We start from the raw sequence: 27,458 nt of genomic DNA, 5'->3' as shown, positions 1-27,458 counted from the left end.
AGAAATATATGAAGGTGGTTAGTTTGTTGTGCTTAAAGATTATAACTTCAAATCAAATTTGTTTCATTTTCTTGGAGAGTAAAGAGAGAATGACCAGGAGAAGATACTGCCAGGAGTATGGGCAGTCGGGTCTCCAGCCTGCCTTGTGCAGGATGGTATTTCCTTCCCAGATTGCGAGTTCTTATCTGCTCCAGGAAATAAATAGTCCTTTCCTGTCTTGCTGGACGCACTAATGACTGACCGTAGCCTTGCTTGTCATATAATGAAAACTATTTAGGAGACAAACTACTAGAACTGGAATTGAACAACTGAAGTTTATTTCAATGTTTTCAAGGGCTAGAAGTTGCATTCCTCGAAAACAAAACAAAGCCCTGTGCTAAGGCTTTTTCACTTTAAGAGATCACAGTCTTTTGGAGGATTTCTTTAATAGGCTGAGAAAACTAAGATTATATGGAGTTGTCAGTGCCCCAAAATTACCTTAAATAGTCTAAAATGGTGGGATCAGGAAAGAAATTGATTTTCCAAGCAAAGGGATACTAGTTTGCTTGAGTAATGTTGCTTGCTTTATTGGTGTAAATTTGGGACGGGTCACCTTTAAAATGTATTGATCTACAGATATAAGTAAACTGGAAGGACAGCTTGCAGATGCAGTGGCTTTTCGACAAGAACATGAAGGCTCTATACACAAGTTGAAAGGACTAGAAAAACAGTGCAGAGTACTGCGGCAAGAAAAGGAGGACCTTCATAAGGTATTGACCCAAAGATAGATACATTTAAAAATGGTAAAGTAAAGTAGCTATAGAACAGTTTTGTTGTGAATGAAATTTGAGTGTTTTAAATGCTGCTTTTTAAAACTATACTGAGACGTTAGTGAACCTGTTAATTTCATTAGCAATACAGTAGTTTTCCAAAGTAGCACACTTTCTTTTTTGGAAGTTGATAGGCATCTTACTTATTTCAAATGTGTTCTGCTAGATGGAACAAACACCTAAAGAATGGTTTTAATTTAACTGATTAATTATTCTCAACTGTTTCAAGTTAAACTCACATTTGTGGCTAGTCATCAGTCCTGTAGATACCAAAAAGCATGCATATATATATATATATATATATATATATATATATATATATACACACACACACACACATATAGATATGAAAGCATACATATATATATATATAAGAAAGCATATATATATATATACACATATATATATGAAAGAGTTAATAGAGCTAGGTCCCTGCTCCAGCTTGAGCCCACTTACTCTTTGTAATACCAAAAGGTTAATTATTGCTTAAGGCTGAGGATGACTTTTAGGTAATTGCCAAGTTTATTTACTGTTGTGTAAATTACACCTTTGTTTGCTTCCTAAAATGTAACAGTATCTTAGTTGAAGTCAGCAAAATATTTTGCAGTAAAGTAAATAGGGGTTTGCATATACTGCATACCACTGTCAATAATATCAAAAAAACCTACCTGTATTCAAATAGCTAGTTTTGGAAAAGTCTAGCAGCTGTATTGTTCACGTGGCATTTAGATGGACCCAAAAGTATCCATGGGCCAAAATCTCTGGGGTTTTTGTCCACTAGAATTTAACAGTCTCTCTTCTGTCTGTTAACCACTGGTAAAGGTTGTTTACCAGAGTGTATGAGTAGCAGAGAAGGCAAATCTGCTCCTCCTGGTTTGAGCACACGCCTTTTGGGAAGTTAATGAATGCTCCTGCAATACTCCTACGAACAGCAGAATTTTTTAGAAGTCTTTTGGCCAGTATACATTTATTCTCTTGTCTAGTTCTGCTCTTTTTCTTTTTTTTTTTTATCCCCACTCTCAAATGATTTTATGTAGAATACTCAATTTGTGTTTTAATCTTGTTAATCTTTGTTAACTACTTGCTGTAAAGGAAACAGCTTTTATACTTTCAATTAAAGTACTGGAGCTTCACAGTTTGTTCTAAGGAATCTTCCTCGGTTTTCTGAAGAATTTCACAAGATTTGCTGCAGTGTCTCAGTGCTGGTACAGTGTATTTGATGGCTCCCCTGAATGTGCTGTCTGCTAAAACATTCCTTTAAAAAAAAAATTACTATTGTGCAAGTACATGGTGGTAATCTGACATTAAGTTACTTAGAAGTGAGGTGGCCTTGTGTAGTCAGATTTATAAGAAAGACTTTGGAACAGCAAAGGTACTCTTGGAGCTGCCACACTAGAAGCAGAGTAACTGTTGTCTTGGTATGTTACTGCAGCTTGCTTACCCAGAAAAAAGCCTTTGTGTAAATTAAGTATTATCAATAATATTTAAAAGTTATGTGAGGAGGTTGAGCTTTCAGGTCATGCTTATGTGGGTCCACTTCCTTTCTTCTTGGAAAGAGTACATGGAATTCAAATGACTTTATTATTATTATATTTTTTATTTAAACCAGCAACTTGTAGAAGCCTCAGAGAGATTAAAGACACAATCCAAAGAATTGAGGGATGCCCACCAGCAAAGAAAGCTAGCTGTGCAGGAGTTCTCCGAGCTCAGTGAGAGGATGGGAGACTTGCGGTCCCAAAAACAGAAGCTGTCCCGTCAACTTCGCGACAAAGAAGAAGAGGTGGAAGTGAGCATGCAGAAAATTGATGCTATGCGACAGGACATCCGTAAATCGGAGAAGATCAGAAAAGAGGTAGCTTGATAAAATAGCTAACAATAACATGTTTCAGCTGCTGCTTATCCAGTATCTCATATGTGATTGTATTGAAGAATTGGGACTGTTAATAATTTACTTTGGCCGTCTATAAGAAATTACCCCAGTAACTCTTCCATATAACTTTGCTACAGATCACAAAATAGATCTTGATTTTGTTTCTAAATGTTTTACTGATATATCAGGAAACGAACCGAGTCTTCTTTTTTGTTTGTACTCAGGCTGATTTTAATCTGGAGGAAACTATTCTTGCTGCATACCCAGCTTCTTAGTTCTTGTGTTTTGATTCTTGCAGACTCTGACTCATAGTCAGCTTGAAACCTAGAAAGCTTAATGTCTTCATGTGCTTTAAGGTTGGAGTATTCTGACTTCATTTTTGTCAGCTAAATTTTTCTCTTTAGCTGGAGGGAGGAATAGCGATGCAGACTAAATAAGTGGTTTTTCTTCCTCTGTAGTTAGTCATTGTAGAGAATGTCTGTAATATCTTTAAGCAAGTGAATTTCCAATTAGTATTCTAGGCAATTTATAGTTTTATCTAAGATAAAGTGGATAACCAGAAGAGGGCATAAGAAACTGCTGTTGTGGTTAACCTGGAGTGTTTTAATGACTGAAAAATCATCAAATTGTATGTATTCTCTGGGTGAAGTGTAGAAGAGAAATTTAAGAGCTTTATAAACATTGCTAGAAAACTTCTAGCAAAATGAAGGACAGTCTGTGAAAATGTAAGTTTCTCAGACTTTTATCCATGAATAAGAAGTGGTAGTTAACTGGGAAAGGCAAAGGTGTCTGTGGCACCATATTTGATGTGTAGGGCTGTGGCATCTCGTCTCTAGAGCAGAGTGCAGCAGGCATTCAAGTGTTGTTGCTTATTTAGTTAAATATTTCCATTCAGGGCTTTATAATCTCCTGTCTTTTTTCTTATAAATTCCTCTGTTCTCCCTTTCCTAACAGCTGTATCAATCTTCTATTCAGAACATAGTCTATAAGTTCATTATCTTGGCCCACAATTCTAAATACAATCCTTTTAAAAACAACTTCGCTAGTTGCATTTGAATACAGAAAAACAAATCTTACTCTTCCTGTCAGGTTTTAAAACTGTGCCACTATTGCTTGAATTGCAACAGTTGCCTTACTTGCCACTAAATTGTCTTTCTGATAAGCTTTCTGAAGTCAGTAAATGGATAATCAAGCTTATTTTGCTCTGTAATTGCAAGGTAAAAGTGTTCCGTGTTCATATTTGAAGTATCTTGCAATAATTTGGCTCAAAGGTTGGGATTTTTAAGCCGCCTTAGTAGATACTGAGGCATTGAGCTGACCTGTAAATGTGGGAGACTTTCTTCTTTCACAGCTGCCACGACTTCCTAGTGCCATTTCCTTCTCTTAGCACTAACAGAAGCTGTGCAGTTATCCCTGCACATACTTGGTGTAGTTCATATCAGTACAAAAACTCAGATAGTAATAGTTCTACTGCGTGATACAGATGGATGCCTGGATCAATGAAGGCAAAACAACTATCATGATATTCTGAGATAATTGTTACAGTGCTGTAACGTAAAATAAAAATTAAGGAAAAACTTGCTGCTCATCTGTATGGAGGAAAGGAAATGAATGATACAGATAGCACTATCTTGTGTTGAAATGACTTAAAATTACTCTCGTTGCAGCTGGAAGCCCAACTTGAAGAAGTTGTAGCAGAAGCATCAAAAGAACGGAAGCTTCGTGAGCACAGCGAGGTCTTCTCCAAGCAACTGGAAAATGAACTGGAAGCTCTAAAGGTTACATGCTTTTTGACGAATTTTTACTCATGGCACAGGAGCTGCAAGAGTTTTGCTTACTCAACTGTTGATACCTGTGGGAGACTTAAGAACTACAGCATTACTAGAAGCCTAACCTAACCTGTTCAGATTTATTTGGGGTTTTTTTTTGCTTGAAATACTTTAATATCTCATTGGACACTAATGTTTTGAAAATGTCCAGTTTGTGAATTCTAAGCAGATACTAAACCAATGTGATCCAAATTTATTATCTCTGCAACCCATTTGAACCCCTTATTAGAGTCATGTAATCAGAGCAGTCACTTATGGGGCGTAATGCTTGGAGACAGGCACCTTTTAAATCACTCAGTGCCCAGATAAAAATTTTTCCAAAGTGCCACCAATTTTACAATTCTAAGTTTAAATAATGTTCCCAAAATCTAAAGACCATTTTCTCTTCATGATGGTTTCTCTTCCGCTTCTGCAGCTGAAGCAGGGAGGCCGGACAGCAGGTGCCACACTAGAGCATCAGCAGGAGCTTTCCAAAATTAAGTCTGAGCTGGAAAAGAAAATCTTATTTTATGAAGAGGAGTTGGTCCGACGAGAAGCATCACATGTTTTGGAAGTAAAAAATGTGAAAAAGGAAGTACATGATTCAGAGAGCCATCAGCTTGCACTGCAGAAAGAGATTATGATACTAAAGGATAAATTAGAGAAAACAAAGCGAGAGAGGTAAGCTTTCCGGCATGATTCATTAGCTGTAGATTTTGTTTTTGTGTGTATTGCATTGCATAGGTATCTGTGCAGGATGGTATATCACCTTAACTCTGTTTATTCCCTTTGGAAAATCCCAGTCTACAGGTTCAGCAGTGTTACAGTGTAAGTGTTTCTATTTCTTGTCCTTCTCCTTAGGCACAGTGAAATGGAGGAAGCAGTAGGAACAATGAAAGAGAAATATGAGCGTGAAAGATCTATGCTCTTGGAAGATAACAAAAAGCTAACAACAGAAAATGAGAGGGTAATTATCTGAGGAAACATTTTTAAGCAAAATGTAATTCTTACTTTGTTACTTTCTGATGCTGAGTAGTCTACTCATTGATCAGAACAGATCTGTAAATGTTCAGGCGATAACTGAATAAAACAAATGTAGTTTTCGCCATATAAATGTCAGAGATCTGGCTAAATAGTAACTTTAGCATCTCAGTACTGCTCTTTGTGGGATTGATTCCCACAGCTCAGAGGGCACCATCACCTTCTGATTTCTTCATGAAGGTGGCACAGAGAGGGAAGCATTTACAAAGACTGCCTGCCTTCCTGATGGCTTGCAGTTAAACTTCATTCCTCTCGATGGCCTCTACACTCACTTTTTCTTTTCCTTTGTTTTGGATGGTTTTGTGTGAACTGGCAATGTGGTGTCCTATGCTCAGGAGCTAGTCTCCGGTTCCACAAAAAAAGAACCCTTTCCAGTTCTTTGGTCTGTGTTAGAACTTCCAGATAGCCCAGGGTATTCTTGTTTGTTCAGATTCTATAGGTGTGTAGACACACGCATATGTAGAAAGTCTGAAACTGACATAAGCCATGGGTGAAATGAATCTTTTGTTTCAGCTTTGCTCCTTTGTGGACAAATTAACAGCACAGAACAGGCACCTAGAAGATGAGCTGCAAGACCTAGCAGCGAAGAAGGAGTCTGTTGCTCACTGGGAAGCTCAGATTGCAGAAATTATTCAATGGTATGTGCTGTTTAGAGATCCAGATGGCCGCTTTCAACTTTTGAAATATTGATTGGTCTTTTTTTCTTCTTCTTCTTCGAAGTATAGCTAGGCTCTTTCTCTGTGTCTGGGATGAACAAAAGCATGGTACTTCTGAGTGTTGATTAACTATTTCTCTTCTGCTTTCTAGTATTGCTGCGTAGTAATGACAAGTGAAATTGTCAGATGCTGTTAAGTACGAAGGAGAGGGTTTTGGAGTCAGCTTTCTTCAGTTTCTAAAGTGATCATTAAATCACGCAATTTGGAATATTTTGATAAATTCATTTAGGAAGATGGTTATGATTTAAAAGGTCCATGTTAACATATAGAACCTCACTAGCTATACTAGACAAGCACTTGCACTCAATTGACAGGTCAGTTCTTCCCTCTGTTATTTGCTGTTTTAGCAAGCTGTGTGCAAGTATTTTCAACATGCGAGACAAGAAGGACTTGAAGGTAGCCCTTACAAAAATTGAGCAAGCAATATGCAGATCATGTTCCAAACAATAACAGTGAATCTCTGCAGAACTCTTGCTGATGGCGGAAGGGAAACTTCAGTTTCCCTAGCAACTGCCACAATCAAGAGAATCAGATCAAAGAAAAATCTAAAGCAGGCAATCTAAGATATATTCAGTTTTCTGTTGCTGGGAGTTTTCCCTGCTGTGTCCATTTCTGCTATGTCCCTAAATCCAGTGCAGACACTGATTATTTGGTGGTACAGTATTTGGTGCTATGAGCCATGAAACTGTTAAGTAACAGGTTTTTTGTAATTGCACAATAGGGTAAGTGATGAGAAGGATGCTCGTGGCTATCTCCAAGCATTAGCTTCCAAGATGACAGAAGAACTAGAATCGTTGAGAAGTTCCAGTCTGGGGTCACGAACACTGGTAAGAAAATAGCAAGCATTCAGGCTGTTCTGGGGATGTCTAAGAAGCTACTTTTTAGTTTCAGCTACTGTCTTATCAATATCTGTTCATAATGAGAATTCTTTTCTAATAAATCCTCTGCTCTGCTAATGACTTTCTAGATTTTAGCTATTGCTTGTGAAATCCATTTGGGTCATCTGATCAGAATTTGATAGTTAGAGGTGGGGGGGCAGTTCTTACTAATATCTGCCATCACAAACTGCTTTAAACAGTACAGAGGGGAGAAGAAACAATAACTTAAACCATTAAAGAGTACAGAAATGTACCTCACCATGTTAGATGCAAGTAAATAATGTTAACTGCCTTTACAGTGAGATAACAGAGTAAGTTTTCATTTGTGAGCAAGCATTAGCTGGTTGGTATTGTTACAAGCTAGTGACACACTGAGAGCATGTAGCTTACGTGCAGAGCAATGAGACCTTATGCCATAATTTTCCCATACAGTAGTAACACGAATTCCCCCAAAATCTGCAAAATAGAAGAGCCCTCATGAAGGAGTATGGTTTCAAAGACGAAAACAGTGTCTTGCCTTGGCAGGTACTAAATATCTGCATAAGGAAAGGGAGAGCCATTTGCAGCTAGGCATGGAAGCCCACGTCCCTAGCAATGCCAGTCGGCACAGTCTGCCATGCAAAGAGTCCATCTGCTGCTGGTTTATACAGATAAGAAGTTACTCACCCCTTCCACACCCATGAATAGGAGAAAATAAGAGAAAGTTATGACTTCCTGTGAGCTAACATTTGCCTACATCATCAAGAGATTATTATAATATTGAGAGGTTTAATAGGAAGAAAGATCAGATCAAATGCAGTTGGCATTTTCTTCTTAGCTACAACCAGAATAAAGAACGCTGCCTGTTCTTTATATTACAACTGGTTTTGTAACTTCAGCAGAACCTGATCTAAGGCAATTATTTCTCAACATTAAAAAAATGCCTCTCATTTTCATGACTGTTATTTGCAAGTTCACGTGTGACTAGAGAGATATCCATTAGGGAATATCAGAAGTGTAGTCCACAGTGAAAAATGCTTGGGAAAGCTTGGAAAGTTAGCTTTTGGGGGTAGTAGGGCAGAATTGCATGGTGTATGCAGAAGTATAGTGTATGCAGCTTAGCAAGTGTAAGAGTTGTTTAGGAAACTGGTATCCTGGGTACCTCAAGACCCAGATTTTTTCATTTTTTCATGTTTTTGCCTCTATCGGTATGTTTTAGATTATGTTTTACATTAAATATTTATATTTATCTCATGTCACTGTGCAAGTTTTCTGTACTCTTTTCTAGATTGAACAATGAAAAATAGCCATTTTCAATGGGTTCTCTCAGTTTGACTTCCATGCTCAGTGATCCAGCATTTTGGTTTCAAGCATATTGTGTTAGTGGTTTAACCATTATAAAAATTGCTCATTACTTCATTTTTGTGTAACAAAGTCTATTGACTGATTTCCATGTAGCAGGTATACCATCCATAACTAATTAAAAGAGCATTCTCTGAACCAGTGTGAAAGCTATTTTATGGTCTTTGAAGAAGAACAGAAATATCTTTAGACAGTAGATAGTAATATTCAGTAACTTACTGCAACAGGATCCACTTTGGAAAGTGCGACGCAGTCAGAAGTTGGATATGTCAGCTAGGCTGGAATTACAGTCTGCCCTTGATGCAGAAATTCGTGCCAAACAACTAGTTCAAGAAGAGCTACGAAAAGTTAAAGATGCAAACATATCTTTTGAAAGGTAATAAGGGCTTTGGTTCTGTTTGGGGTTTAATGTGCTGCTCTAAACTGCTGGTTAGAATAGTAACTTTCTTAAAATGGTCCCTTGTGCCTGGGATATTGGACTTTGCCAGAAAGATCCCATTCCACAGACTACACGCTTCGTACATAGTCAAATGAGAACTGTAAAAATTTCTTCGAGTAAACATTTCACTGCTGTGAATAGCTTGGTAATAAGATACAGATCTCGGGCACCTGAGGAAAAAAAGTGTAAGAGCAAATTCAATACCTTTTCTTAGACTAACTGGAGAGTAGACATATTCTTGGGAATTAAAAGGCAAACTACTATTAGAATAATTTTGTTTGGCAGATATCTGCAATGACAGCAGGAGTCTCAAGTACAGTTTTCACTGTCTAGTCAAGTAGTGAGGTGCCTATTCAGGGGAAAAATAAAATTAATCAGCTTAAAAAAAAAAATAATAAAACCCACCACCACTCCTCAAAAGAAAGGCATTTTCCAAAACTCTGAGATGTAGGACCAGAAATGAACAACCCTGTGCACTGGCATTCCTGCCTTTGAGATATTTCAGATTGCATTTTGATCATATTGTGTTGCTTTAGTAAATTAAAGGAATCGGAAGCAAAAAATAGGGAACTGTTGGAAGAGATGGAAGGTTTGAAGAAAAAACTGGAAGAAAAATACAGAACAGATTCAGGTAATTAAAGTTACTGTGTTTTAACAGAGTTCTAACAGCACCTGCAATGTTGCCTTTTAGCTAAGCCTGTTCTGCTTTGGGTTTTAGGTCTCAAACTTCCAGACTTTCAAGATTCCATTTTTGAATATTTCAACACCTCTCCTCTTGCACGTGATCTGACTTTCAGAGTGAGTTATTACATAAAATAACTACAAAACTGTGATAGCTGAATTATATTTTTATTATGTAAAAGTAATGCTTGGACACTATATGGCACATTTGGATCTGGCATATTAGCCAAATTAGTGTGCCGCAGAATTGGATGTCCAGTAGATATCAGATTGCTTGGCATTTTGTCGGGAAGCTGGCACCTTTGGGAAATATTCCCAGAAGTTCACATTAATTATTTTGCATTCTAGCTTCTTTGTTTAGGTTAATCTCAAACGTTTGGCTGAATAATATATATTCAGGGTTTTTTGGAAAGGCTGGCACACCCTGTTACAAATAAGGGATTAAATGCTTTGCAGTTGAAAGATGCTGTTTAATACACGGAAAAGTATTCACACAGTTCAAGGAGTGTTTAAACAGATATGTAAAATTGTTGGCTCCAGATCTTAATGGAGTGGTGAGAGTAGAAGGAACTGGGAAGAGAATCAGAGGACCCACAGATGTTGGTATAATAAGTTTATCATGACACACCCTCTGATCCTTAGAAAACTAATCATACAAATCACAGCTCCAAGTGGGCGTTTCAGTTAAAAAGGTTTGTGCATTCCCTGAGGAAGCAGCTGTTAAATGCAACATTGAATCACATTTCCTTACTTCATGAACTCTTGATCCATGAAGATTTTCTGGGATTTTTTTTTTTTTTTTGCAAAACACATAGACAGTTCAGGATAAAACCAAGAGCTGGAACTGGAAAGAATAATCTGTTATGTTTATGGAGCTGAGTTAAAGGGGCTCAGGTTAAAACCTCATCAGTCTGGTTAGATTTTATATCTGAAATGTGTACTCTCTCTGTTTGGTTTGGTGGTTTTTTTTTTCCAAACTGTCCCTGTCGCTAAAAAGAAAGTCTATGGACATGCTGTAATATTTACATACACTTTGTGTATGTGCTGTTCCCAGTCACAAAATGTCCATGCTGGCTTTCTTGCTGAAGCAGCAAGATGTGCTGTATGGATGAGGTGGAGGGAAGAGAGAGAAACATGATATATGCTACTATCTGAATAATAATTTTTATCTACTGATCTCGATATTTTAAAACATTGCTTTAAAAAGTACCAGATATATTTAAAACCGTAACATGTAGAATATCAAGCCCATAACTAATCAAGATTCCATTCTACAGATCCTGCAATAAATACCTAATCGCTATAGAAATGAAGGTGGCATTTTCTGATGAATTACGTTTAAATTGCTGATACTGTACTTAATGACTTCCATTAACAATTTTTTTTCATGTGTACTTATAAAGATAGCCCATGTCATCTGCTCTAGGTTAATTTAGTTTGAATAAATATCATTTGGCCATATAAAACATTTTATTTAGCTAGCCTACTAATATTCTATCTGAAGTGTTCTGTGGGTGATAAGTGATCGTTTTTATCCCTCATATCCGTTACAACAAAGGATTCTGTTTCTTCTTCGTCTACATCTTCTCTGCTAGCCTTTTGGGAAGAAGTAAGTTTTTGCTAGTAGTTTTGTCTCATTATTTTGTTGTGACCTGTCATAGTAAAAATGGCCTTCTAAAACTAGATATTTTGCTTCCTTAACTTCGCTATAACTTAATCTACTAAATAGAGCTAGTTTAGTTTTCTTTTAATACCTCTTTACAGGCTTATTATTTTATATTTTGACTCTCTATATGGCTAAAGCTGAATCACACTTAGCATTTTTAAATAGTTCATATTACATAATGGTACAATTTGTTCTTAAATGGCCCAGCCCTACCAATCAGTTCATAACAAAAAAAATAACTGAACATATTTAGTGAGCTAACTGAACTCGAGCCGTCTTCCTGTCTAAACTGGCTGGGAAGTGAGTGATTCATTACTTGTTGCCTTTAGTGCTAATTACATCATTGATGTGAAGTCTAATCTGATGTTTGTTGATCATGATTTTCATGATGTCCTCAGAGTACAGTAATACAGTATCCTACTTCCACACCCAGCTTCTTTAGCTCTGGAATTGTAGCATACTTCCCCCTTGTGCTGGCAATTAGTAGTTGTTAATGTAAGTGTGAAATTAATAGAAGGCTTGTAATGGATGCTAGTCTTAAATTTTAGTGAAATATAAGGCAATGTGATTAAGTAGATATGATTCTTTTAATGACAGAGGCCAACCATTTTTAAACAACTTCTTGAAAGATTGTGTAGTACTACTTTAAGAATCTTTCTTGTGGCAGAATTGCTGGCTGCTGCGTGCTAGAAAAATCCTAGTGTAGTAAGCTACCATGAGAAATAAGCTATTTTATGGATGATTGCCAAGCTTCTCAACATCATTCCATACCTGCATGCAAGAGATTAGAGACAGCCTTGCTGGAAGAAGGCAGCTGTTACAGCATTTATGCTGCCTACTATGAAGTTTTGCATTTCAGTACTTCCAGCTTTACAGCTTTTCCATCAGGTGGCAGGGTTTGTTTTGAGGAAAGATTTTTTTCAGAGTGGAAAGTTGTTACATCTATGTGTACTGCATATAGAAATCAGCATTGTTGTTTGTTTCCATTTTGTTGACATGAGAACACTTAATCAGATCTGTGGTATCTAATCTAATATGTTTGCTGTCACTTTTGCAGACCAGTTCTATTAGTGAGCAGGAAACGCAGGGTCCCAAGTCAGAAGTTTCACCATCTACTTCAGTTGTAACTGCAGAGCAACAACAAGAAGTAAGAGAGCTGTTATTTTACCCTGAAGAGTAATTCACTAGAAAGTCTCTCTGTCTTGTTCATGATAAATACATATTGCAGCATTCATTATGAAGAAGCAGGATTGAATGTTGCTTATTTGCAATGTGTCAGTGTTAATTGCACCTGCTTTGAGGACAGTTGCAAATGAAACCTTTTCACTGGTTCTGTGTATGTTGATGTACCTCATTTTCATATGTTTTCTGTATTGCTGCTTGTTTGTTAGTGTGCAGGCTTTCCTGTGAGTGCTTTAAAACAAAATCTCTTTCTATTAAATCAGAATGGCGATGTTTATGACGATTAAATTTTTTATAGTTTTCAAAAAAGAAAAAAAAAAAACAGAAAACAATAAGCTTTGCCACCCCAATCTTGAAACAAATTCTTGAAGCCTTATTTTGCTCAATTACAGTTTTTTGTGATTCAGGAACCAATTCGGCTTCAGAGGATGCCTGCTGCTCCTTCCCCCACCATTCAGTCCATTTCTCTAGCTGTACCAAAGGTAGGGGGACTGTGCTAACCTTATTCTAAAGAACAAAGGAAAAAATATAATTTATAAATTAGCCCTCCATGTTTGTTCTTGTCCTGTTTGGGTTTGTCTTGTGTTTGTTTGTTAGGTCTGTGTTTTTAATCAAATGTTTCCAAATGCAAGTTGATGGGTTTTGATTTGTCAGAAGGGACAGCAAAAAATAGTTGGTTGTAGGTATGGGTTTGAGTGTCTTACGCAGTTTGAAATAAAACTGTTACTGTTGTCTTGCGGCACCTTTTACAAGCTGCACTTACTTAGAAGAAGACCAGGTTTCATAATGTAGACTCTGATATACTGGAGGGTGATGAAGGGACATGCTTGCATTACATAAGTACAGAAAGTGAAAAGTTGTTTTTTTTTTTATCCTGAATGTATCTTTCAGCCTAAAGCTCACCAGCTCAATATCAAGTCATTTACAAGTCCTACGCAGTGTAGTCATTGCACCTCTCTTATGGTGGGATTAGTTCGACAAGGTTATGCCTGTGACGGTGAGTCAGTTAAACTTTTTACATTTTCAGCAAGTCCCTGAAAAAATCATCCCAAAACACTAATGTATTTTAAGGCAACCGTTTCTTTTGGGGAGGGAATGAAAGAGAGGGGTGGCTGCCACTGAATGGTTGTCCTTTCTTTTGCATCATCATCAGACTTCTACAGTCAAAGAATTAATATAAGCCCTCATGGTTCCCTTTCATAGTACTAATTAATTCTGCTACCATTAGTGCTGTTATAGTGTGATTGGGGGGGGGAGGTGGGGAAGGCAGGAGTGTTTTCTGTTTCTGTAGTGGAGAAGACTACGGGAATGCTCTGGTAACAGGAATCTGAGCCTGTCTATTATGTGCTATCCTGATCATAAACCCCATATGTTGGGAGGACCATTTGCTAGGTTTTTTGGCCTGTAGCCTGTCTTGCTGTCCATTAGTTTTATTTAAAATGCTTTCTCTGATGTATGTGTTACTGTTGAATTCCATGTTTGAGTATATGGAGGTATTTTATTTGAAAATACTTATCTGTATCTTGATTAGACACATGAACTCAGTAAGTAGTCCACAAATCTGTTGAAGACGCTACAGTATAAATAACCTTATTCTGTTTCTGTGCCCAGCTTAGTTCTTGCTAGTGACACCCTCTCTGCTGACACCTTCAGTATCATATTCAGATTGCCTCATCTGCCCTTCAGGGCTTTTTTCCTGGCAGATCTTCTGGTGGCGGTTCTTCCCCAGGAGCACCTATTGCTCTGCTAGCACTTGCCCTGGGGCTGCCTTTTGTCTCCTGCTGCTGACAGTTCTGAACTCTAGTTTTGCATCTCTTCTTGCAAGTTTGAAACTATCTTTTCTCTTCGTGTAGCTATCAACTTCGCTCTTTTTTTTCTCATGTATTTTGATTAAGCTCTGCATCATTAGTTTTCCAGTTTGCCTCTTCTACTCCAGATCTTGATAGCTACAGGAAAAACTAGAATCACACTGACAGAAGAATAGAGATGACTCCAGTAGAACAGTTTTGCCATGTTCCACTCCCAATCACTTGCTTTTCCTAATTCCTCCTCTTTTTAATGCTGGAGACTATGGTAAAATACAGCTGCGCTTCCAGAGGCCTGTGGAACTGGCTATATCCTGTGGATTTTCCCTATTCTGCAATCGATGTGCCTTGATACGCACAGTCCCAAATAATTATGATGCCTCCTGACAGAGCTGAATTTATTACCTGGTCTTGGGGAGCCCCTACAGTACTTTGCATGCATGGCTCTTTGGTAACCCCTGTCCTCCTGGGAGCAGACTGTAGCTCAAAGACCGAGCCAGGCAGCCTGCTCTGGGCTGCCCTCTCTCCTGGCCGTTCCCTCGGGCATCGTGAACAGGAAGTTTGTAGCCCAGTCTGTGGTTCTAGTAGAAGCAGGCCGTTTCCAGGTTTTCTGGAATCCCTTGACCCTTCATAATTACGGGACTGGACGTGCATAGGGTATCTGCCATATGCCCACTTCTGAGAATGCGGTTAGGAGGAAGCACAGCACACATCACAGTGCCGTGCCACTCTCCCGCTGCCTTCCCAAGCCTACTGGTAGAAACAGGGTGGCTGGGATAAACCGGGCAAAATCATTGTGGAAAGATCTGGCCCATAAACTGTGGGTCGGATGCCTCGATATAACATGTTAATTCATTCTGCAGTTCTTGTAGTCTATCTCATGAGAAGTGGCATATATTCTGAGGTTTTTTTCTGCATAGTGCTTCTGTGTGAAGTGCTCTATAGACAAGACACCTCTGTCCCTTGCTGGTGCAGCACAAAGTGGTACAAAGGGGTGTAAATGGTAAGAAAGCATACAACCATTAGTGTAGACGTTTGCTTCTCATTTGAAATCTGAGATACATATTCACCACAAAGCATTTCACCACACAGCATTTCAGTCCTTGTCCCCTGGTTTCTACTTTATTATGCTTTCAAGCCTATTGCCTGTGTTTAACAGTTTAACCCATTCTATTTTTTTGGTCAGTTTAGTTTTACTTTGGCTTTGCAGTATTCTTGCATACTTGGATCAAATTAAACACCTGCTATATTTATTTTGTCTCCTATCACTGCCCCATAATTTTTATTCCTCCTTTCTTAATACTTGGTCTCTTCTGTGACTGGGTTAATTGCTGCTTGATACCAGTGAGGCTGACCAACTCCTTTTCCTTCTGGAAAATGCTTTCATAAGTTGCCTTGAAATGTGGACTCAGTTCCTGCCTTTTACCGAAGTAATAGGCTTAAAAGAGAAAATGAAAGCACTTTGGAGAGTCTCATGCAATATCTAGGTGTGTTCACTCCTTTAGCATAGTGGGCTGTTGCAATATTTGACTGCCAATTTCAGTGTGATTAATTTGCTGAGCGTAAGGGTAGACTACGTTAATCTCCTGTTATGATTGACTCATACATGCATTTCACTGTGGATTTTCTCTTTTGTACTTAGTGTGTTCATTTGCATGCCATGTTTCCTGCAAGGATAGCGCACCTCAGGTCTGCCCTATACCCCCTGAGCAAGCCAAAAGGCCTCTTGGAGTAGATGTGCAAAGAGGAATAGGAACCGCCTATAAAGGTTATGTCAAGGTAATAGTCTTTTGTTCTTGGACAAGAGAATACTAAACTTCACTTACAGCTATGCAGCTTGAAACCTCTAAGTATGTTTAAACAGATCTCCTAAATTGTGCTAAAGCCTTAAGGCTTTGTGTGCTGTCTATGTAACTTATTCAACCTTCGTTGCTTTAGATGTGGGAGAAACGGTTGGTTGTATTACAAGAGCTAAAGGTTAGTAGATTAGTAGCTACAATGTTCATAAGTAGCGGGGGGGGAAGGGGGAAGCATGCTTTAAGGAAGAATTTCTGTCATTGTTGATGTAAGCATAATATAAAAGGTAAACTGTCCTACCATTTTGGCATTTGTGGAATATAGAAGCCCCATTGTTTGTCCTAATACTACCTAATATATTTATTAAACTGTAACAGGGAATGGTTGAACTTCAGGGAGGAAAAATGATTGCTTGATTACTTGACATTTTTCGCTCCATTTTGAAGGGCAAGTAGAACGTGTTCTAATTCCGTTGATCTAAGTATAAGCTTTTCTGAATGTCCCCGTTTTCTGTGTCTACTACACGTGCTTACATTTAATAAGCAATCAGTTATTTATACGCAGGTCCCAAAGCCTACAGGAGTTAAGAAAGGGTGGCAGAGGGCTTATGCAGTTGTCTGTGACTGTAAACTGTTCTTATATGATGTGCCTGAAGGAAAATCCACCCAGCCTGGAGTTGTTGCAAGTCAAGTCTTGGATCTCAGGTTTGTATTATTATGACAGAGTAGAAATCCTCCGTATTTTTTCCCTAACAGGAATATTTATTTATAGTACACAATAAACTTTTAGATCATGAGAGCTCTGGTCTGAGAATATCTGTGTGTTCTGAATATAGACTGCAGCTAAGTTTAGGCTGAACGAATTGGCTCTACAAGAAGTCACTTAAGTGACTTTATAGTCACTTACACTACAATCACTAATATTTACAGTATTAGCATGCTTCTTCCTAGAATTCCACATGCACACATGGAAAACAAATAGACTTTGGTATATTGGTTTTTCCCCTGCACTCTGACCTCAAGAGTGAGTCACAGATCATCCCATAGCCAGTAATTTCAGGAATATTAGAAAAACTGAAGTAGTCTGCAGAAAAGCGCCAACTAATTTACAGTGCAAGTGGCTCTGACCCTGCCTTCTCACAGGAGTCATTTTTTCAGGGTGAACCATTTGAACCACTGAACACTGTCTACAAAAGATCTGAGACTTTCATTGATCAGAGTAACCAAGAAGGTTTTTTAATTTCAATTTCTGGAAGTATCAAGAAAGTGTAATACCTTTTAATGTTACAGCACCTTCTATCTCTGTTGAATATAAAGTTTGCATTCACAAGCACCTTGATTTATATTTTTTCCAGACAGCAGTACCGTGGGGTTGCACCAGTACTGCTGTTCTATTCTCACATTTATTCTCTGAGAACCATCAGTGTCAGCTCTCTCTGGCATGCTGGCAGCAGGAGCAGAAGCATGGATGTATTGCAGATAACAGCATTCACATCAGTACACTGCTTGAAGCTACTCAGCCAGATACTATACCAACTGTCCCATGCTTTATCTGTTTATTGTAGCTGCCTCTTTGAGTCTGTCTTCTGAGGATTCTTAGATATTTTAATAGATGCTAACCACCACAGCTACGAATTCTAGCAAGTTTCAAGCATTAGTGTCATCTTTACACTAAAATTGGCAATTATGGTGATCAACTTGGTCAAATTCAGTTTAAAAAGGCTTGTGTAGACAAGCCCTCTGGGGTGGAGCACTCTGAAATGCAAAAGTTGTTCTGATGTCTGTTTATTTTACTGTATTAGAGAATAAAATCTAGCTGTTTTGAAAACCCTTATTTGAATCCCACAAACTATAATTATGTTGCCAAGAGCTTTTTATGTGATTTTTCTTTTTTTCCAAAGGCCCCTCTCTTGCTACACATTGAGGTATGAATTATTCATTTCTAATGTGTCTGCTGGGCTGGAAGAGCAATATTCTTGCTGCTAATTGTAGAATAGGTGTGGTCGGTAAACCAAAACTACACAAAGCCACCCCACTTAACTTCAGGTGGACTGAGTTACACGTACAGAATGCTGTAGAAACATAACTAAAGCTTGTGAGTTGTTTGGGTCAAGGATGGTTAGAGCATAACAAAGCAGTGATGGCAGTTATGACCGCTGTGCGGTGTTAGGAGACTGCAGCCTATTGAAACAGTTGTGATATCAGTTAGATTTTGCTGAATAATGTTAGTGTGTGCATGTATGTGATTCTCTTGCTCTCTTTCTTACTAGAGATGAAGATTTTTGTGTGAGCTCTGTCCTAGCATCGGATGTAATACATGCAACTCGTAAAGACATCCCTTGTATATTCAGGGTATGGCTACCAATTTACTCTTAAAGAAAAGAAAAGTTAAATACCAGTGTTTTGTTTTGATAGTGAAGCACGTTACCCATATTTAATGTTTATAAGTTATGCAGAAGTATAAGAGTTTACAAGGGATGCTGAAATGTGTAGAAGAACAGTATGATAATCCTCTTATAACTGAATTGTAAAGAACAAAGTTCTCCTTTTGCTGCTTCCTTGTATATAAAATTTGGCTTTTTTTATTTTCATGATTATAACTCAATATACTTCTGTCTCCTCTTCCATTGGTATTACCAGATCCTGTTTTTTCTTTCTTAGCTTTGGAGGACTCTTGCTTTAGGAACTGATGCTGTAACAGAGTAGGGTGAAGCTGGGTTGTTCTCACTGATTCTAGTTTGCCCATGTATTGTCTTGTATTAAAAAATACATTTGAAATTTCAGTTTCCTTAATTTTATATTTAAGTATAGTATAAAAAATTTAAAATAAGAAAATAATTCGCTTAGTTATAATGTGCTCTCTGACATATGTGCTATCTGAATGCTGTATTTAATTTTTAACAACAGGATGTCTTTCACAGGTTTTATGTGAATTATATTTAATTTGAATTTTAAAATATAGAGAAGAGTATGTTAGTAGCCAATATCTATAATCCCTTGCATTTGAATACAGAAACTCACTGTTTTCAGCATCTCCGATCCTCAGTCATTTAAAATCAAATCAGTGGAACACAGAAGCCAAAGAGCTGACAGTCACCTGCAGTCCCAGTCGTTTGGTCCTTTAGGGTTTTACTTAGGAAATGTCTTGGCTACTTGAATGCTTCTGTGGCTTTGCTTTTCTGCTTTTTTGTAGAAATATTTTCTGCAGTGGATTTTCATCCTTTAGTTTACTACTACTTTTACCTTACATTTTCCTCTTACTTGTTTCTAAATGTATACTTTTTTTTATTCCCATCTGCCTGCTCTCTTCTCAAATTAGCAAATGTGAAATAGTATGGGAAAAGACTTCTGAGGAGAGAAAATGAGCTATGCAGAATGGTGGTTGATTCATTTAAGAACAAGGCAGCCATACAATTTAGGCTGCTTGACTTGCTGTTCTAATTTCTGCCTGCAGTTTTTAACTGAAAGGGTATCTAAGAAAACACTTCTGTCAGATATCCCCATGTAAGAATACTTGTGTGGCTAGACATGGCAAAATGTCTCCATGGTTTGATCAGATTATCCCCTACTAAGGACATCTGATGAATTAACTAGAAGCCTGGTGTGAGAGTATATCTATTTAGGTACCCTGTTGACAGGGACCAGAGAAGATGCTGCCAAAGTCCACCTCTTTTCTCAGTTTTATGTCCTCCTTCAAAAGAAGGAATTTCTAAAACTGGAAACCAGTAATATCTGATGCAGAAGAATCTATTTTCTCAATTTCATTTAATTCTAGATTTGCATCTTGCTGACATAATGACATAGAGTGGCTTCTACACAACAGCTAAAGCTGTTACTTTACATCACCTGTATAAAAATGTGGTCCTTCTTTCCATATGTGTTACTACACGTAACACACGATGATATTGGTGTCCCATCAAAGACAGATTTTCCTGTCTTTTGGATCTTCCACCAGCAGAAAGCAATACCAGAATGCTGCCGATCACTAAAATATTGCCACCGCTGACCACCCGTGAAATCAAGAAGAGGAAGAACTTGTCTCAGACTCCAACATCTCTCCTTGGTAACCAGCTTTTAAAGCTGGATGTTAGGCCGTCCTGGCATCCAGACACTGCAGTCTTAAGTGCTGCCATCGATACATTTTTAATAATAGTGTAAGAGTGTCTGGAGTGGAGTCCTTCCACAGTAGCAGTTTGAGTTAAGAAGCCTTGAGTTTCATAGCGAATACTGGATTTTTGTATGATGAATAATGCTAGGTATATTATGACCAACTTCTCCCATTTTTTCCGCATTTCACTGCCTGTAAGATGCCACCTTCAAAAGACTGAGGAGTAATACATGGTGGTACTTCAAAGAGAAAACCGTAGCTGAAGTCTGGTTCAGTTTTGTTTTGTTTTCAAATTTAGAAATATTGTTCATTATGCCTCCATCCATCTTTAAAATATTAATGCTTAGTTACAGTTTAGGACAGGAACAAAGCTTGATGCAAAGTAATACGAGCTATGAGCAATTGCAAACTAGTCAGTTCTTTTCCTACTGCCCTTCACTTTCATCTTACTTCTGGAGTTCTGTCTTTGACATCCTATCGTCCCAAGTTTACTTTCAGATTTTTTTTTTTCTTTAAGATGAATGTTATTGCTTAATTCACTCTTTCAGGAAGTGTATGTTGCCTAACCACATCATCCATCTTTATGGTGATTTTTCTTATCAAGGCATGTAGGCTGAAGGTATGCTCTTCCGTGTATGACTAGTTATAGCCTTCAGTTTTGCACTTTTGCACCTTTTGCTGCTTTTGTTCAGTTTAACTATGGTTGTTCTAAAAGTCTGTTGTGAGGGCTGATACTGGGTGATGGCCTGTTTGTCTATGACTGAAAGCATAGTTCCCATGATCTCACAATTCCTACAATCTCTTTATACACCTCTAATACTAAGAATTAGTAAGTGCATACTTTGGCCAACAGAAAGTTCCTGGATAATTTTTCTATAGGATGTAGCAATTAAAGTGAAAATTAAGTGAAGCCATCGTGATTTTCTTTTAACTTGGGGAAGTGGGAGAATACTTCAGTCTCAAAAGACTGTTTTCTTCCAGAGCTTTTAATGCAGATATGATGTGCTCTTCTCCCTGGACAAATATTTTGAAAATTAAGTAGCAAAATCGAAATCTAGAACTGATTGTAGCAATGCCATTGGGTTTAAGTGCATCTGACTCAGAAAGCATGTGTGTCATTTTCAATAAGTTATTAAAAGGAGGGGGTGGGGGGGATGAAGGCAAATTATTGCATGCTACTAAAATTCCATTTCGGAGCAGGAAGGAGCCTTTTGCTGGCACATATAGATTATTGTAGGAAAGGAATGTAGAGTTCCTTGCCCATATTTTAGGATTCAAAATGATTAAGCAAGACCAAGTATTTTTAAAGAAAACCACTGAGGCTTGTGCATTTTTTCAAAGCACTGTGGCCATATTAGCTGTGTGCTGTGTTGCATACCACTTAGGTACATCATCGCATTGTTATGAAAAAGTGTATTTTACTTTCACAGTTCTGTGAAGTATATAATACTGACAAAAAGGGCTTTTATTACTCTTACTAATTTTGCTTTCTCTGTCTGTTAAAAGGTGACAGCTTCTCTCTTAGGTTTGCCTTCAAAGTCTTGTTCTCTACTGATCCTGACGGAAAATGAGAATGAGAAGAGAAAGTGGGTTGGAATCCTAGAAGGGTTGCAGTCTATCCTGCACAAAAACAGACTGAAAAACCAGGTTGTGCATATTCCACAAGAAGCCTATGACAGTACACTGCCTCTTATTAAAGCAAGTTTAGCTGCTGCTATTGTAGGTATGTTTGTTTTAACTTTTGTAAGTGTGTGAGAGTTGTTGGAGCTTTTAGATGGGCTTCTGTAATGAGAGCACTGACACCTTGAAATAAATTCCTCAGCTGAATTCCTTCATAGGAATTCAATAATGGGGAAAAAATGCTTATCTTGCATTGATATTCAAATTTCTTCATCCACTCAGAGTAAATAATACCGTTTAGTTGTTTAACAGATTGTTTTAGCAATACAGTATATAGCATGCTTTTGACAGACTGCGTGAACTTAAGCAAATTTGATTTGCTGTTGAAAATATGTTTGCTAGAAATTTTTCCAGCTGTTCAAAGCAAACAGTCTGTTTTAAAGATAAGATTAAGTATAGCTGAATTAATAGCCTTTTTTTTCCCTTCCTGGTTTAGATCGAGATAGAATAGCAATTGGGTCAGAAGAAGGACTGTATGTGATAGAGGTAACCCGTGATGGTAAGTTAGGCCATAATGCATGCAGTAATTACATACAGAATAATGAGCTCCATAACTTTTAGTGCTGTTATAATATAGGTTACACAACAGCCCTTCATGTATGGTAAGTATTAAGCACTCAGTTAATTGATGAGAAGGGAAAGGGAATGTCAGATATAAGCACTAATTTGGTCATTATCATTACATTCAGTTGACTGGCTGAAATTAAAGGGGTGGGTTACTGGGCATATTCTGACACATTCTCACCTTAACTGTGTTCCCACAGCAGGTAGCAAAATGCTTCAGCACACAGAGAACACACAGCAGCAGTTGATGCGCAGTGAATTTTCAGGCACTTGCTAAATAGAACTTGAACTGAGTGAGAAAAAACTTGACATGGAAACAGACTTATCCAACCTGTACCATCAGAGGACTTAAAATGCCCTGAATTAGAAGTTAGACAGCCAGTGCAAACACCAGAAGAGTTTGTAGACTTTCCATTAAAGCCACCATGTATTGTTGTCTACTTCTTCCAGAAATTTAACAACCACTCACATTCTGTTTCAGACCAATGATGGCCAAAGCAAATGCCTTGCTTGCCCCTTTCCATTATCTCTTTATTTCCCTGAACCCATGCTTCCTCCTGAACCTGCTTTTTCCTTTCTGTTCTTAGTCCACTCTGCCCTCTGCTTTGGGAAAAGTGGGATCATTTTAGCCTGTTCTTTCTGAAGACTTACCACGTCCGTTCCAGAAATTCACACAGTGTGCGCTCCAGGTACCACAGCAAAGTGTATGCTGCGTATTCACTGGGCAGCGCAGGCATTCCCCTCTATCAATCATTGAATTACTAGGCCTCATAGCTAGGGAGTAAGGGAAGCATTTTCCCTTTAACCTGATATACTGAGCACAGACACAAATAACAATGGGAGCCATGCCTGGGTATGGTGGGGAAAGCAAGGAGGCCCAAGGGATTGCTAGCACATGAGCATGGGGATCGTCTGGGGTCAATCCATACAAAATGCAATTTTAAACATGGAAAAGCAAAGAACAAGTTAATTTTGCAATCTGCTTCCAAAATAAGATACTCTTATTCTGAACAAACAAATGAACAAAAAAAATGAAAAATCTAGTTGAGTTAAACTGAATTTATGGAATTAATATATTTCTAAGAAGCAGCGCAGATTTAAAATACAATAATCTACTCCTGTTTATCCTTTTCCAAGTTACCGTAGGAAATATCAGTTATTTCTTTCTCTCTGACTTTAAATGCACCAGACATACCTCGTGAAATCCATCCTTTCTTATAATTCCTGAGGCACTGAAAATTTAAACAACACTGTAAATCCATACTTTTTGTGGTATAAGACCTAACAGCCTTGGCTCTCTGATAGGATTGTTTCTAACAAAATACCTAATGCTTTCTTCCCCTGTATTTATAACCTCTGAGCTTAGGTTCTTCTGGTGTCTTTAGCTGTCTGGGAGTTGAGGATGTTGAGGTCAGTGATACAGATTTGTAAAATTAGAAGGTGCCTGGGTCCCTTTTCCAACTTTGGGAAAAAATCCCTGGGACATTCCTGAAATATCCCTTTGACTATTTTTAGTCATTGTCGTTCAAATTTTAAAGAAGATATTTAAATTTTGACTTGATGGCACAATTTGGATTTCCTTTTTCAGTGCAATTTAGTTAGTGACTATTTGAAATTTGGATTGCAGTCATGCTAAAACTTGGGTTTCAATGTAAAATACAGCAGTGAATACAGGTTTTTAAAGACTTACTTGACTTTCAAAATAAAATGAAGTACAAAGTCAGGGAAGTAGTTTTGAGGCAAAAAGTAAAACGTTATTGCTTCCTCTTGCTTAGAATAAGCCATTGCCCAATTTCAGCAGAAACTGCTTTATACACGGAGACAGCAGATATTTGAAATTCTTTTTAGCAGTAATAAATCCCATTCCTTTGAGTAAACTTCCAGTGGTCACCATTCTGTAAGTACTTAGATATGAACGTAACTTTAGATGCAAGTAATTCCAGAGATTCCAGTACAGCTTCTTGCATAAAAGAAAATTGTACTTTTAATTTGAAAGGTCATTTCATAAAGGAACGATTATCTGCATCACTGTGTCACATGTAAATGTGAAAATGAATTATCAGTTTGGGGTTTAAGTTAAAAGATGTTTTGCATGAGTTTTCTATGACCAGTTCCTGTGTGTTAATAGCATTTTTATAAAACATAATCTCTTTTTCATTTTATGGCAGTTGTAATTTTCAGTGTTAATTAACTGCCAGCTGCTTATATCAAAGGTCTTTGGTCAGGATATCACTTAATTCTTGACAAATAAACTAAACTGTAAGCTGGAGTTGGAGCTAGGGAAAAAAAAAATCTTTTCTCTGTGGCAAAGTTCCAACAGCTGGTTATTTCATAGAACATTTCTTCAGACATATCATCTATTTGTGCAATTGAGGGGATGCCGCAAAACACTTGGCGTTGATCTAAACAGCCAAAGTCTTGTTATAACTTTACAGAGTTTGGTAACTTGGCTAGGTTACTCAACTATTACTGCAAAAATGCATGTAATTTCCAGCTAATATTTCTTCTTTCTATTATAATTCACAAATATTTTGAACACAGTTAATAGAAAAATGAAAATTATATTTTAATATAATTGACTTATGCATACTATGTGTTATGTTTCCTAGTTTGGAATTGCTTAGTCTCTTCTATTTGTACCCCATGAAATACTGCTTTCTTGAAAGTGCCAATATACCCACGATCCCAAAAGCAGAACATGTTGTACCTAACCCTGTTAGTTGCCTCTAACCCAGTTTTTAAAAAACCCTCAAACAATGAAGACTCCCCAGCTTCCATGGGTAACCTAACTAGACTCTACTGTGAGAAGGCTTTTCCTGGTGCCTGTCTTAACCCTCTCTTCCTACAGCTTACGCCTGTTCTTACTTACCCTTTCCCCAGCGCACACAGCGTTTTTTGCCTTTCCCTATAGGTGTTTAACATCCACTTACTGTACTGCTTTTGTACTTGGCGGAGACATTTGCAAACAGTACAGCATTTTGTATCCTCAATTATCAGCATTAAATACTTTGTATTTCTTCTCTTTGTGTTCTGCCAATTCGGTCTTCCTCCATAATTTACTGAAGATGCTGCTGTTCTGCTGAAGGTGGGGCCAGTTTCAGAAGATACACCATCTTGCAGTGTATAGATAGTACAGATATTATTGTATAAAATTTTTTCTCCATTTATCCCAGAGGTTAAGTAGCCTTTCCCTGCAAAGTGTAGCCAAAGCGAGACTTTGTATCTATAGAGAGAGTTACAGGAATGCTTTGTTTCCTTGTTTGTTCTGGGAATTCATAATGGAGCACTGAACGTGTGTAATAAGTGCTCTTTCTTATCTGGTATGCGTCTGTGTTTAGATTAATTTTCAGACATCAGTATGTAACATTGCAGTGTTTCCAGGCCTGAAGGTTTTCTTGTTTAACTTATGGCAGCTCGTTTTTCCTTTGCAGTGATAGTCCGAGCTGCTGACTGCAAGAAGGTGTACCAGATCGAGCTTGCTCCCAAAGAGAAAATTATCATCCTCATCTGTGGTCGGAACCATCACGTTCACCTTTACCCCTGGGCTTCTCTGGATGGATCAGAAGGAAACTTTGACATTAAGCTTGCAGAAACTAAAGGCTGCCAATTGATTACAACTGGAACACTAAAGAAGAGTTCTTCGACTTGTTTGTTTGTAGCTGTCAAACGACAGGTTTTTTGCTATGAAATTCACAGAACTAAACCTTTCCACAAAAAATTCAGTGAAATCCAGGCTCCAGGAACTGTACAGTGGATGACAGTGTTCAAGGACAAGCTCTGTGTTGGCTACCAGTCTGGGTTCTCTCTGTTGACCATCCAGGGAGATGGACAATCTATAAACCTGGTAAATCCTAATGACCCCTCGCTTATCTTCCTCTCACAGCAGTCTTTTGATGCCCTTTGTGCTGTGGAGCTCAGTAATGAGGAATACCTGCTTTGCTTCAGCCATATGGGAGTATACGTCGATTCGCAAGGTCGAAGGTCACGCATGCAGGAACTAATGTGGCCTGCAACTCCTGTTGCCTGTAGTATGTATATGTTTTTCTGTTGCCATATCCCTGTTGCTGCTTTACTTGTCTAAAAATAATCAGCATTGTATTCTATTTTGCTTTGGTTTGTCTTTCAATATCTACGGCTTAAGTTTTGGTGAATTAACAGGATACACAGTTCTTCCTGATGGTAGCTTTGGACTTGGCGATCTCCTGGGCTGAGATCCTGGACCCTGCAAGAAAAGAAGCCCTGTCTTGTTACAGGACACAGAAGAACAAATAATGGAATGCAGATTAACTTTTACGGAGCAGAGAGTAGTCCTGGATGCAGGACAGTGCAAGACTACCGGTCTTTGAAATTCTGTGAAGATTTTTGCTCCCCTAGAGAGTGTAAATGTCTAGTTGTCTGTAGGATGTCTTCTGTGTCCTGTACTCAAAGTACAATAGAAAGGTGAAGATGAAATGTAACTGCGACTCTAAGGGTTCATAAAGATAACAAAATAAGAGGTAAAAATATTGCTTTTGGCAGAACTGGTTGCAACTTTTCTCCTTTTGGTTTTATTTTAGGGGGAGAATTTCCAAAAATAATACAGGCAGGTAGAGGGTAATTTTTCAACTGCTCTGCTCTTCTCAGGCACATTGGTTGATAGGATAGAAGTTAGGATAGAAGCATATGCGGAGCATTTTTCAGTATTCAGTAGTCAAAGGCAGTTCATGATAAACCCGGGATTTCTATTTGGAGCTCAAATAGCAATTAAAGTGTTTTGAGTGATTGAAAGCAAGAAATAGCTTTTTGTTTAAATAGTACACCAAGCAGCTAGGTGCTCGTTGGTTTGATCAGACCGGGGCCTAATAGCAGTTTGTTTAATTTTAATTGTCTTGAACTGAAATTGTTTGCTTGCTTTACTCTGACCTAGTTCTGTACAAAAGTCTGAAGCAAAGGCCCAAGGAAACAATGTAGTTGCAAATTTACTTTAAAATGCCATTAGCCAAAGCTAATGTTTCCTTTTTCGTTATCAGCTTTACAGTTTTTTGCATCTCTGCAAACTAGGCGTGCTAGTTAATTTGTCTGTTATTATTAGAAG

At 37.9% G+C, this 27,458-nt stretch overlaps 1 protein-coding gene across 9 annotated transcripts in view; it reads left to right on the top strand.

The window, feature by feature from the left end:
- CDC42BPB (CDC42 binding protein kinase beta) overlaps window positions 1-27,458 on the top strand; it is a 96,719-nt gene that overhangs the window by 61,603 nt on the left and 7,658 nt on the right. For 2 of the 9 annotated variants that reach the window (XM_075503634.1, XM_075503633.1), the window contains exons 12-31: window positions 616-749; window positions 2,419-2,661; window positions 4,347-4,457; window positions 4,924-5,168; window positions 5,349-5,454; window positions 6,042-6,166; window positions 6,966-7,071; window positions 8,691-8,839; window positions 9,439-9,533; window positions 9,621-9,700; window positions 11,142-11,192; window positions 12,307-12,396; window positions 12,824-12,913; window positions 13,323-13,428; window positions 15,879-16,015; window positions 16,598-16,737; window positions 18,303-18,384; window positions 21,647-21,863; window positions 22,257-22,319; window positions 25,816-26,412. In XM_075503634.1, the coding sequence (XP_075359749.1) occupies window positions 616-749; window positions 2,419-2,661; window positions 4,347-4,457; window positions 4,924-5,168; window positions 5,349-5,454; window positions 6,042-6,166; window positions 6,966-7,071; window positions 8,691-8,839; window positions 9,439-9,533; window positions 9,621-9,700; window positions 11,142-11,192; window positions 12,307-12,396; window positions 12,824-12,913; window positions 13,323-13,428; window positions 15,879-16,015; window positions 16,598-16,737; window positions 18,303-18,384; window positions 21,647-21,863; window positions 22,257-22,319; window positions 25,816-26,412 (2,967 nt within the window). The remainder of the gene's footprint in view (window positions 1-615; window positions 750-2,418; window positions 2,662-4,346; window positions 4,458-4,923; window positions 5,169-5,348; window positions 5,455-6,041; window positions 6,167-6,965; window positions 7,072-8,690; window positions 8,840-9,438; window positions 9,534-9,620; window positions 9,701-11,141; window positions 11,193-12,306; window positions 12,397-12,823; window positions 12,914-13,322; window positions 13,429-15,878; window positions 16,016-16,597; window positions 16,738-18,302; window positions 18,385-21,646; window positions 21,864-22,256; window positions 22,320-25,815; window positions 26,413-27,458) is intronic. The other 7 variants (XM_075503638.1, XM_075503637.1, XM_075503641.1 and 4 more) reach the window with 5 other exon arrangements.

The sequence above is a fragment of the Mycteria americana genome, chromosome 5 (genome assembly GCF_035582795.1).
Source record: "Mycteria americana isolate JAX WOST 10 ecotype Jacksonville Zoo and Gardens chromosome 5, USCA_MyAme_1.0, whole genome shotgun sequence".
In the NCBI taxonomy this organism is placed as follows: domain Eukaryota; kingdom Metazoa; phylum Chordata; class Aves; order Ciconiiformes; family Ciconiidae; genus Mycteria; species Mycteria americana.
Note: the sequence above shows the minus strand (reverse complement) of the source record. Positions and strands in the feature narration are given on the sequence as shown.